The sequence below is a fragment of the Eleutherodactylus coqui genome, chromosome 3 (genome assembly GCF_035609145.1).
Source record: "Eleutherodactylus coqui strain aEleCoq1 chromosome 3, aEleCoq1.hap1, whole genome shotgun sequence".
Taxonomy (NCBI): domain Eukaryota; kingdom Metazoa; phylum Chordata; class Amphibia; order Anura; family Eleutherodactylidae; genus Eleutherodactylus; species Eleutherodactylus coqui.
Window position 1 is genome coordinate 284,005,998 of NC_089839.1, and position 13,686 is coordinate 284,019,683.

Here is a 13,686-nt window from a genome sequence, read left to right on the forward strand (position 1 = left end):
AATATCATCTTTGGTGATTAATCTACAACACGTTGGCACCGAGTCTCTCCAGGATTAGCGGAGAAGCAGCCACAAGGGCACATCTGATTTTCTGCTTGCGGTTGCAGCTAGCTTTTCTTTCATCTCATGCCTTTTATCCTTTAATTATGTTTTTTTTCCCCAAATGAGCGTAGGGTAGGAGTTCTGGCCAATTCCAATGCTGCGTGCGGTGGGCGACTGTTTAACGTCACCGTGCCCTTGTTCGGAGGGAAATCAAGGGTGAGTGTGTCTTCCCGGCAGTGTAGTGGGTATGCTCTAGCACTGAAAGGGTTGCTTTAATATTTGGCTATATAATGAGCCTCTGCTGTATAATTACGGCTGCGTTAGGCATGTCCGATTATTGGGGTAATCGCAGTATTCGTAACACTTGTCTTCTGCTCAAGGTCAGTTGGCTGCAAGCTGAAAGGATGCTGGTGACGGGTTCAGTGCAGTCGTATGGTCTTCGTTAGTCGTCGGCACTCGTACAGGTTCTAAGAGCCTACAAATCATAGATTCGCACTTCCTCGTTTGGTGTCACCGACTCGTGAGCATTTGCGCGATAGCCTTGCACACAGGCTGATAATCGTGCATTAATTTTCATTTTTGAGATAATTTAGATATAGTTTCTTCTGCCCCGGTAGGGTTTACACTAAAAGACGCAGCAAGGCTAATTTTGCACAAGGGTGGAATGTAGTGTACCTTAGGGGTCTCGCATGAGCCTGCAGGTCTTGTGCGTGGGTGTAATACGTAGTACTAATCTTCACATTGACTGTCAATTGTGCACCTAACGCACACAGCACGCGCAAAAACGATTGCGGCACATATTACACGCACATACACGCCAACATAGTGTATGGGGATTTTCGGCACGCAATAAGGCCACTCCCACAAGCGGTGCTGCAAAGCTGTGATTTTACTTTCATTTTTGACCACAGGACAGGGGGATTTAGCACACCTCATCATTGATGAAGTGCGGTAACGCAAAAAGTAGGACAGACTCCGCTCAAAAATCGCAGGGCGTGTCTGCTAGGCTGCACTGAAAACAATAGGAGCGCCGCGCTAATCTCGGTAAAAGGCACCCGTGCGAGCGCAGCCTTAATATACAATTAATTGCGTAGTTGTTGCGTATTAATTGTGTACTTGTACTCTTGCGTTAGAGAGCGCTAAAGTTGTTAACTAGTCTGCCTCATGGTGGAGGGAGAGGGCCGCGTTTTCGGATTTGGAATGTCACTGTAGTTCGCTGAACAGTTCTTGTGGCTAGAATGGTCGATTTTGCTTCGCGCGGTTCCAGGAAAACACAATGGCGCGTATTTGTTTGCGTATCTGTATGATTCTACTTTCCCGTAACGCTAAGCTAATGTTTCAAGCAACCAATCGGTGAATATTACGCGCAACAGCAAAGTTTCCGCAAAGCAATTGACTAATCGTATGTGGCCATCCCAACCGGAAAATCTGCCCTCTCTGCCCCCTCCTCCCCTTCACTCCGCGCTCTCCTCTTCCAACGATTGGTGATTTCTTTTTATACCACTTGATTCTCTGCGAAGCAACGGCAAATTTTACGTCAGAATAAAACCTACAAATAATGGAATTCCTATTCGCCGTTTCCTCGCTGAGCACATTCATACCGCTCCTTTATTGTTCATATTCGCTCCATGGAACGATTAATCACACGGTAATTGGCCATAAGAGCCAATTCAGATGACAAGAATGTAGTCGCGTTTCAGCAACTATTTTTTAGGGCACTGACTCACATGACCCAAACTTGCACCATAATTACCTACGTTGCTGTATGTTCGGGTTGGGAGACTTGTGGTCAGGCTGGGAATTGCAACTGTTATATGAACACTGAAATGTGTCCACCTGAAATAGCCCTAATAATAGTAAATGTGATAGAATAGAAAATAACTAATATTCACCTGTCGCATCCCCCTCCTCGCTCCAACATGATGCTTTGCACGGTCCGTACCAATATTTGTTTTGCCATGATGACATCATGTACAGCCATTTGACAGCAGCAGCCAATGAATGACCTCATCGGTTTTGGTTCCAAGTATGACCACTGAGGCCGATAATTGGGTACATTGGTCTTGCGGATGTACGGCACAGCAAGTGTTGCTTCATTTTAGGCAAAAAGAGTGGCAGGGCGCGCCGATCCTAGAGCGGCGTGGGATTTTACAGGTTGCCTTTTTAACATTTCCTACTGGTAGCCTAATTTTTAGCTCCCAGTGCCATAAATTATCACCTATCCATACGGTAGGTGATAATCAAAAAAAAAAATCTTTATTTATTTCCCCCACCAAGCTGGGTGCTCTTTTTACCGATCTCGGAAGGATGGAACGCTGAGTCAACCTTGAGTCGGCTACCTGAACCAGGCGGGATTGAACTTGCAACCTTCAGGTTGTGAGCGAGAGCTTAGGACTGCATTTCTGCTGCCTTAACACTCAGCACCACACAAGGCCATCCACATGAAGGAAATCTCGATGCACCCTGTTGATGGGGTCTGTCTGTCGTGGCTGCCATTCTAAACGGAAGCCACGACCGTCATGTGAATCCAGCCTTACTTTAGAACCAGCAGTTATTTGATGATCACATTTTTGATGGATTTTCTCAGTATACTTTGTTTTTTATTCCTGTGCCGGGATCAAATAGATGTTTTGTTCAGAGGCCGCCTTGCCTGGCACATGGCAGCGCTTCACCGTCTGTTCGCAGATATACACTACCGAAGTGTGACAGACATTTTCCTAATGGGCTCTCGCATGTCATACGTGTAGGAAACCGCGGCGCTGCGATCTAAAACTTGGAAAGCGCTGTTCTGTTAATTGGGGTCACATTGGACCTCTGGTAAATAGAACTCTAGAAGGGAACATTTTGATAGATAAGACCTGTAGAACCCCCGCCTGCCTACAAACTACAGCCAGGCATGCAAGGGCAAAGCTGCAGAAAAATCCAGCACCGGTTCCACTTGGAGGAAGAAAAACAACCACAAGCGTTTTCGCATTTTTTTTTTTTTGCAACGAGTAAAGCGGGCCGCTTTAGCCCTTTTGGGGAAAAAATTCCTTCCCGACTCCCTAATGGCAATCGGACTAATCCCTCGATCAACCCCTAATAGATCCTACCTGCCTGTATACCCAGATTAACAATCAATCTTAGATTTATAACCTATAATATCCTTCCTCTCCAGAAAGACATCAAGTCCCCTTTTAAACTCCTCTATGGATTTTGCCATCACCACTTCCTCAGGCAGAGAGTTCCACAGTCTAACTGCTCTTACAGTAAAGAACCCCTTTCTATGTTGGTGATGAAACCTGCTTTCCTCTAAACATGTAGGCAGCGATGTATCAGAATATATTTAAATTTCTTTATTTTTTTTCAATCAATATCTGCCTGCAACATTTTTGACCACTCCTCACCCCTTCCCCCCACTGCTTCCCCCCAACCCCCCCCCCCCAAAAAAAGTTAAAAATGCCAATGAAAACTTTGCAAAACACAAAAACTATTTCAGGCTGAAAGTGGTTGTCTGATGAGAAGAGCTTATTATTTCTGCAAATTAAGTATCTGGTGGCGAGTTAATTGACCCGTGTTTTGGCATGCTTGCCCACCTCTTCATTCATTTGCAGATACTTGCAGCCCCCCTACTTTTCTGAACGCTGGGGATCCTAACAAATGCTTGTCCCCTATCCTATACAGAAGGGATAAATTCTTTTTTATAGGACCACCGAATTAAAGAGGACCAGAATCTGTAGCGTTGCAGCTCTTTAGTCAATCCCATAATAGCACTGCTGACTGTAGCCCTAATTGCAGAGACCTGTGCTATGATGGACGGCAGCGGCGCTGTGTATGTGGGGGGGGGGGGGGGGGGGCTCAAGGGAAGAAAGAAGCAGCTTGCAGTGTGAAATAAACAGCCGTCAGCAGATGTTCTCCGTCCATATTCCATAATGCAGTGATACCAATCAATAAAGGCTCGTCCTCCCGGCCCCGTGTAGCTGGTGATGCCACATTCCCCTGGCATACGTGGGTCTGTGTGTCACATGATGGGTTAAATGCTCGGCTCGCCGTCTGTCGCTTCCCCTCCCACCTGAACCCTCAGCATTTTGCATTTGCTGCTTTCTCCTTAGCAACAGTGAGCTCATCGCAGACTATTTCATTGATTTCTCCTCTCCTCCTATTGCTTCCCCATTCTCCCTGAGTCTTCCTCTACAATGAGGCGTTGGTTTTAATACTCCCTAGGCCTGAGTTATTCCAGTAAGACCCCCCACCCCCCCCTCCCTAAAATGTACCTGAAGTGCGACTCCGGTTTAGGGGGCTGGATTAGCATGCCTGCTGTCTCTGATGTCTTCAGATATTCCTGTATGGTTTGCTGGTCTTCTAGGGAGAAGACGAATGTGGAGCAAGAGCTGAAGGAGAAGGAAGAGGCTGTGAAGAAGAGGACAAGCGAGGTTCAGGTAAGCGAGGCCATGACTGTTGCAGAACGTAGGGAGGAGTGGGCTTCGATACAATGTATTCCTAGTCAATGTAGGTAACTTGTAGCTACTGCAAGTCCCAGCATGACCTTGTTCTAAGCAGCATCCAAAATACTTCTATCCTCCACTAACTGCATGGATGAACTTTTTTTTCTACATTTTGCAGCCCCTTCATACTTACTTAATTACCATACAAAAACTACTTAGAGTCCTCCAGACTGCTCCCTATTAATTAATTCTCCTGGTCACATGACTGTTATATACAGACGTAGCAGAGCTGAGTTTGTAATTCAAAGGGGTTATACCAGGATCACAAGTTATCCCCTAGCCGCAGGAGAGGGGGTAACTTGCTGATGGGTTGGGGGTCTCATCCATTGCTGAATGAATGGAGCGCTGGCCGAGCGGCTCTCCGTTCATTTCAATGGGGTTGACTGGAATACCCAAGCGCTTGCCGCTCGGCTATCTCCACATTGAAAGGGATGGAGCGTCAGCTTGCTTGCGCGACCAGTGCTCCATTTGGTCACCTGATTCGTGGATAGGGGATAACGTATGATCCTGGTACAACCCCTTTTAATGATTTGGTTTAACAATAAGTGCAATAGGCTTACCTGCAGTCCTATGTAAAAAGCATAGGTAACATGTCAAGCGCCTTACAAATGATTTTTGAGCCATGGCGATCGATTCAGGCTGAATTCGCACAATTAGGCCTGAGATTCTTGGGCGCAACTGACATCAGACGTCACACGGACACGCGTCCGTGCGCTGTCCGATCCCGGCAGGCAGTGGACGGGGCATGTCGGAGTCTCGTCTGTGATATGGACGAACATAGGACATGTGTTTTTTCTTCAGGTCGGCTGTGTGTGTAGCCTGATTGGCTATAAATGAGCCTGTCCTGTTCGTGAAAAACGCGGACCGCACCGGGATCGCATGTACTGCTGTGTAAGTAAGCCCTTAGTCCGGTTATTGATGTCGGATTGGACCTGTGCATCCATCCATATTTAAGCTCACCATCGTACATTTCTATGTAGTTCTTACAAAGGATCAGATTGGGCGACTTTATATGTCTACAGTCTATAATTCTATTTCCTTTGCTCAAAAGGACTCCTCCATAAACCCTGGTGGCTACTGCTTGGACCACTGACTTTAGCCCTGTGGAGCCATTGGTATTCCTTTAACCTTCATCTGACCTATATCTGAGATGTAATACATAGCTTCCATCACTAAGGAACGCTGATCTTAGCCTTTCCAACCATTATTCACTGCTTCCAATACAAATGTAGCAGAGACGAGTTTGCCATTTGACATCACTTCTGTCACAATGATTTTACATGGGACTGCGGGTCTTGTAGGATTTGGAGAGCTATCATTAATGAATGCCGCCCCAAAAAGGCAAAAGACACGTTTATCTCTGTATTTAGTGTTAACAACCCCTGTTTGTTTTTGTGCTCCGTATGATGAATGCTTTGTTCTATATTTACATAGGACTGCAGATTATATCGGGGCATTGTAAATATTTAGGTATATTGATCATTTCTAATATTTTCCTGTTACATTGTAACGTTGGTGGTGCTGTCTATATATGTTTATATTGGGCAGTGACGGCGCTGCTTAGGGGGCGCTGTACCGCTCCTTCTTTAATCTACAAATTGTATTTCTTGGCATATTTCTTAGCTGGTTTTTCATCTCTATACGTCTCTCGTCCTACCAGGTTGGCACAGAACACATATTTGGGTAACTTGGGTGGCAGAAAAGGGGAGGAGGAGATATATAGGTTTGGTGACCAAGTGACTACTGACGGGGCTCCATCGCCTCCGAAATATCTGACCTTGGTTGTAATTGTCCCATTTACAATAGAAATGACAGCTCTGAAGCACAAACTTCTTTAATGAAAACACTGCCCAGGGGCATAACTGGGGGTGGGTGTAAGGGTTGATGTAGCCCGGGTGCTGGATGTCATAGAGGGATGTCAAAGAGCCACTCTGCCTCACCCAAGGTGTTTTATATAGAGGATTATGGCAGCTAACTGAATCTTTGGGGTCTGCCCACCTTAAGGCATTTACAGCATGTCCTTGAGGATATGTCATAAATGTCTGATAGATATGGGTACCAGTTCTGGGAACTATACCTATGTGAAGAACGAGGGTCCCCAATTCTACTAGTGTGGCGGCCAAGGAGCATATGAATGGAGCAGTGGCCACATCAATGTCTTCCTAAGTCCCATAGAAGTGAATGGAGACCTGTCCAACCTCAGCTCCATTGATTCTCCACCTAGATGTGGAAGCCACCTCATCAGAAGCGTCAGGGGACCCCCCAGTTCTCCACAGAAGGTGAATCAGCACCTATCAGGCATTTACGGCGTATCATGAGTATATTTCAGGAGGGGTATCATCACCTTAAGAAGTCACCTACAAGGTGAGTGAGGAGACTTATAAGGTCATGCATGCTCCTCTGGGAAATATAAGGAAGATGAAACAATACCCCTGCAGCGCCACCTATTGGATGGCAGCATTCCTTCAAATGTCAGATCCTCTAAACGGGTCTTTAAAACAATGATTGGGAATTGAGAAACCAAGCCCGAATCCATACACAGACAGCTGTTTCGGGGTTTTTTGGCCCTCATCAGTGTGCAGTAGGTTTCTGGCTCGGCTATGAGAGGCCGATGATTTATTGTGGTGTTCCATCTTTCTTACTTGCATATATTTCCCAGAAGAGCATGCATGGCCTTATAAGTCTCCAAACTCACCACCTAGTTGTCGGACGTATCTGGCACTGCTGATCTCCCAATGGAAACATAAAATGTCGTGTGGAATCCAGTAATTTTAGTATGCCATGTCTTTTATAGCCAGCTAGTCTCCTCAAGAATCCCTTTTTCTGAAATCAGTAGGTTATCAGCAAACTTCCAAGAATCCGCTGTTCTCACTCAGGATAGTATCCTTCAGCTACGCATGGCATTACATGGCACCCATCACAAAGAAAAGAGAGACCATGTAATACACAGATAGTGTTAGAGTTCCAGAGCAAGAACGCTCCGAAGGCCGGTTCCACGCGGCCGAGAAAATTGTATGAAATTTGTGCATTGCGAGAAGCACAAATCTTGCACGAACATGAACCCCGTTCTTTTAAATGGAGTCATATACACCATCGATGTCTTCTCGCACCGCATCGTGGCATTCTTTAAGTTTTCATGTTCCTCGGAAAGCATCTCCCATTGATGGGACCTTTAATGCCTCGCATGGCTCTTGCATGTCATGCGGGTGAGATGCGAGGTTTCCCATTGAAATCAGTAGGAAACCCTTCCGATCCTCGATCGCATGTGAAACTCACAAGAGGATCGGGACTTCACAGATGCCATGCAGTTTTGCCTGAAGAACTCCTCATATCCATTTGATGAATCACATTCATGAGCGCAATATCAGGGCCGAGTTTCAGGGCCTGATATCGCGCTCTCCAATGTGTAGGTAGCCTAAAGGGTTGCTCCGTTAACTTCGGGATAGCTCATCAATAGCAGGTTGGTGGGTAGTTCATTGCCCAAGACTCCTGCCAATCAGCTGTTCACTGTGGCAATGCACTTTTTTACTGAGCAGATTTCTGCAGGCAGCGCCGTTCTTACTGCAGTGGCCAGATTTGGTATTGTAGGCCAAGTTCCCATTAAAAGATTAGAGGAGGAAACAGGTTGGAGCCACTTCTGCTAGGTTTTTATTCTTTTTTGTACAAAGGAAGGTGCTGCTTGTCCACTCTTCGCCAACTGTATTAACGGGGCGTGATGACTTAGTTTGAGAGGAAGTAAAACACGTGGACTGGGAGTGCAACACTTCTAGTCAATAAATGATTAAACAAGGGAATTACTCGGGTACTCTTTATTATTATTTGAAAAACGGCCAGGTAATGCGTTTTGGGGATGCAGCCCTTTCTTCAGAAACTGCTGTGAATGTGCCGGAGGTGTATGCAGAAGAGTCTACTGCCGCACTATGAAGAAGAATCACGGGTGATCAGTTGAATAGCAGATTTTGCCAGTGCAGTCAGAATGCCAGCCCTCTCAACAGCTGATTGGCGAGGATTCCAGGCGATGGACCCTCTTTAATATACTACTGATGACCTATGCTGATGATAGGCCATCAATGGCTTATAATTGGACAGCCCCTTTAAGGTGCATTTAAACCAATAGCTTTTCCTTTTTGCTGTGCGCCATTCACTGAGATCGGTGCTGATTTACCCGGCCTTCACACAGGCCAATTCAGACAGATGATTGTCAGCAGAAGATCTCCTATTCACATGGGAAAATGTGCCACATAGAAGATGTAATTATCCGACGAACAAACATTTGCTTGTTCGTTTGGTGATTGGTGGCACCTTCAGTCGGCCTGATAATCGGACAAACATTGCTAAGAATGTTCTTTCCTGATTATTGGTCTCTGTTAAATGACCTTTAGGCTGGCTTCACATCTGCAATGAGAAATTGAATGTTCTGTTCCCTCATAAGATCAAAAGTTCTGATGGATGAGGGGTTAAAAAAAATTTAGGGGCCCTAAGATAAACTTTTGCACCTTGGCCCATGAGCCTTTAGCTACGCCCCTGCCAGTTACACAGTGGACACAAATGGCGCCCAGCAGACCCCATTGATTTATAATGGGGTCTGCCAGAACAAACCTTACTGGCCTATGGAGGGAGTTCCTGAGTAGGCGACGCTATGACGTTCATTCAACTACCTTGTGTGATTGCTCTCAGTGAGAGAAACCAAGTAATCTTGTAGATATGATACCTTTTAATGGCTAACAAAAATGCATGATGTTACAGCAAGTTTTCGGATCCTCTATTGATCCTTCCTCAGGCTACAATGGAATTGGTTTGGATGGGGCACATATATAATATACCAATGCAGAGAGGACACTGCTCTTGATTGAAATGCAAATGTTCACACATAGCAATTTGAGACTCTTTTGCTCTCAAAACTTAAAACAACAAACAAACTGAGCTGAAACACCACTTAATCAGTCCATTGAGCTCAGGAATGTGACAGTTTTATGATGTGTCTTACCTTCAACCTGCACATGGAAGGAGATGCAGCACCACCTATTGGATGGCAACATTATTACAAGTCAAATTCTGAATTTGTATGATAGGAAAGAGGACATCCCTCTTGATCTCCTTCGGACCTTTCATATTTTCCACTTGTGCAAGAATCCCGGGCTGTGGTTCATTCCATTCTTGAGGGTGTCAAACATGGCCATAAATTTGTACTCCCAAATTCTTCTGTGATGCTGCGACTTGAAGTTGCCCTTCAGTATGATAACTCTCATTTGCTCTATGCTGTGTCCGTGACCACAAAAATGTTTAGCTACAGGTAATTCATGCTTTCCCTCTCTAGTTGTATGATGATGAGATCTCATCCTGGCTCTCAGTTTTTGTCCTGTATCCCCGATATAAAGCCCCCAAACAGGACATTTACTGCACTACATCAGACGTGGAACATGTGAATGTCCCCGGGATCTTATAGTCCTGCTGTGTGTTGGGGATCCGTATCCTATCCGCAGTCAGTACCTTGCTAACGTTGTGCTGCTCTTTATGTAGTTTTACCAAAAACTTCTATATTCTTCAAGAAATCACTGAGCAGAATTGATAATAAGCGGAGGACGTATCCTGCACATCATCGTTCGTTAGGAACTAAACCGCTGATTAAATTACTACAAGGCTTCCAACACTGGTGGTATGCGTAGTCTTCAGGAGAAAGAAAGTTCTACTTCTGTAGACTTAAAAGTAATTTTTATCTTTTAATGTCATCCTCTGAAAGTTCACTATTTCCTTATTATCTTCATTTTGCAATCATTATATTTAATTGCCATTTAACATAATTAATTTTAAATGGAAAGGTTATTCGAAGGAAGTACAATGGTAATTAAATCTATGTAGGTCACAAAGCTGATTAATGCCTAATCTGGATCCTGTGTGAAAAAGGTTATGAATCTTTCATCAGTGTAAATAGTTATACTATATTGAGTAATGGACCGTTTATTCAGGCGTTTGTAACCAAGCTGGCTACATACAAGACAAGAAGTGGATTTCACTTATAAAGGTGCCTTTCCTGGGTACTAACTGTGGCTCTCAGTATTCACATACCCCCAGGACTTACAATCGGGCCAAATTATGTTACAGCTGGACAGTTGACTTAGCAATAATATGAAGCTTGTATAAACACTAGCAACTCATCCGTAGATGACAGTAACAGAATAGGTCAGGAAATGTATCATTTCTTCTTAGGGAGAGCAGCTAGTAGGTGGGAGGAGACTTATAAGGCCATGCATGCTCCTCTGGGAAATATGCAAATGGGAAGATGGAACAATACCTTTTACAGCTCCACCTATTGGAAGGCAACATTCCTGCAAGTCAATGTCAGACTTTTTAATAAGACTTGTTAGAAAGTCTGACGTTGACGTACAGGAATGCTGCCTTCCAATAATAGGTGGCGCTGCAGAGGTATTGTTCCAGTTCTCAGTAACCAATTGATAATGGCAATCGGATATTAGAAAGTGTAGATGATTGTGACACACAATAAATGACAGGCCATGATTTCAGCTTCTCTTTTCCTTAAGCCTGGCGTATGCGTTTTTACGCTCGCCTCAAAAAAATCACGTGAAAAGAAATAAGTCACAATCTTATTGAGCGTTTTCCCATCCATTCACATGGACAGCTGCGGCATATCGGCGAAAAAATACGCCGCAGCGCAGAAATCCCCCGGCCGGTATAAATTTTCAGAATTACTTCAATTGCCCTAAATAGAGCCAGCTGTTTCCCAGCGTTCTACGCTCCCTCTCATTTTTTTTTCCAGCTCGCATAGAATGCCTCCAGCATATCTCGCCAAAAGCTAGGGCAAGACCGATCTTTTCCCGCAGCTTATAAAACCGGTTCCTGATGTCCTATTTTTCCCGGTGCAATGTTTTCATGCTGCTAAAATTCGCTTATCTGAATGAATACATCGGAAACCAATGCTTCAGATGGTCACGATTTTTGCCCAATGTATATACACTGCTTAATAACCGCGTATATACACTCTGGTGAATAGGGCCTTAAGCTGACACGGACGCTAACGCCAGACACCACTGTTCCGGAGTTTCTTTAATTAAACATCCCTAGTGAAAAACCCTATCTGAAACACTGATCCTGATAAACCCTGAGAGACCACGAAGACCCAGAGACAAGCGAAAACAAAGAGAAGAATTAACGACACCGCAGGGAGAAGAAACTGCTTTTTCACATTTGTACGACTGATTGTCTTTGAAAATCTCAATACCACAGCAGAGTTTGGGGATAACCACATTACAACTTTAAGATATAACCCCAATAGTTGTGTCCAAAGAGAGCATAAAATAAAAGCGGGACTAGCAGTATTCCCACATTCACAATTCATACATTGTTAAAGGGGCTGCTTTTTTTTCAGCAACAGCGCCACACCTGTCCAAGAGTTGTGTCTGGTATTGCAGCTCCGGTCCATGTGTGAAGTCAGTACAATACCCAACACATCCTGCTTGGCACAGTGTTAGGAAACTAACAGCCGTGTTTTTCAAGTTCTGGGTCTTGAAGGGTATCCTCTCTCCTTGAGGAGACTTATAAGGCCAGCCATGCTCCTCTGGGAAATATGCAGATGAGGAAGTTGGAACAGTACCTCTATGGTGCCACCTATTGGAAGGCAGCATTCCTGCAAGCTAATGTCAGACTCTTTATACAGGTCTTTATAACAATGACTGGGAATTGAAAACCAAAAGCCAGATAACCATACACAGACAGCTGTTTTGGTTTTTTTCTCCCCTCATCAGTGTGTAGTAGGATTCTGGCTTGGCTAGTGACCTGGGTCGGAAAGGGTATTCTACCCGACCCAAGTCCTAGGCCTCAGGGCAAAAACCCCGAAACAGCTGTATGTGTATGGTTTTCTGGTATTGTTCCATCTTCCTTATTTTTAAATTCTGGACTTTACCCTTTGAAGATGCCAGTTAAGTCTTGAGTTGCATTTGTAATATCTGCAGAAATCTATATACGTTGTGTCCACTCCCAGTCAAGATAAATCTGGATATCCAGGCAAACCAAATGAATCAATGTGGACTTCTAAAACTGATACAATTTCTATCATTCTGTGATAAAAATGTATAATTTTGAAAGGACACCTAGGAAGATGACCTATTCTCTACCTGTTTGCATAATATGAAAGGGGCCCCCCTGTGTGGAGGCCAAGTTAGGAGGCTGGGAGGGTGCTGACGGTAACAAAAGACTCAAAGTACTGCTAGTTGTGGGGTTGGCCTTCGCTCAACCCAGATCTTAGACGCTGGCATTGCCACTCGCAGGGCAGTTTCTGGGCCATACTTGGCATAATGGGCCCTATCACAGAAGTGCATCTAGATAGACAGTGGCTTGGCGCGAATAACGTACTGGTGGACTAACCTCTTGCTTCTGAACTGTAGCATAGGGTAGTAAAACAAGTGATTGAAAGAGGTTCTGCATCTACTTTATACATCTGATCATTCGGAAGGTGCGTTCTTGCGATGAACAAAGAGTCTTTTGCAAGTATAACTCAAAGTGGACCTGCAATTCACAAAGGGTTACTTGGCAGTGATTCATAGGTCAGTCGACCGTAACCGGTCTTTATAAGACAAGCGAACAGTATGTGATACATGAAACTTACAATAACTAGAGTCCGTGACGCGGTCCCCCGGTATACGAGGAGTCGCCCTAGCTTTTACTTCTGGCAACGGTGGGACTCAAGTTTGCAGTAGACGTCTGGCTTCTACACAATACCTTCATCAACTTCTCAGGATTCCCCAGTAGACAGACTCCTTCGCTAGAGTTCGCAAGTCAGATACTGGCATCGGCATACAAGGGGGCCCTGGTACCGCATCCCCACCAGCTCCTTCCTTCTCACGTGTCCGCTGCCATGATTTGTGACCCAATGCAGCCGATCACAAAATGGTATACATTTGCATTGTTAAAGGAAACAAAAGCAGTAACGCCAAATGACCACTAGAGGTCCACCTTTGTCTACAGTGTAACACAAAAACAAACATACCATATGAGAAAATAATAAAACAAGTCAATAACCAATGAGGCACGTTCCTTCACGACCACTCCCCGTATACAATACATGGCAGAAATAAATCTGGCATATTGCATGTCTCTTCTGATTTTGTCACCATAGTATTGGCCTGTTCACTTCTTATTTTATAGG

General features: G+C 44.7%; 1 protein-coding gene across 1 annotated transcript in view; it reads left to right on the top strand.

Moving 5' to 3' along the window:
• Nucleotides 1–13,686, top strand: part of EPS15 (epidermal growth factor receptor pathway substrate 15) — a 105,230-nt gene that overhangs the window by 65,847 nt on the left and 25,697 nt on the right. The window contains exon 13 of the mRNA XM_066597613.1: nucleotides 4,388–4,460. Coding sequence (XP_066453710.1) covers nucleotides 4,388–4,460 — 73 coding nt within the window. The remainder of the gene's footprint in view (nucleotides 1–4,387; nucleotides 4,461–13,686) is intronic.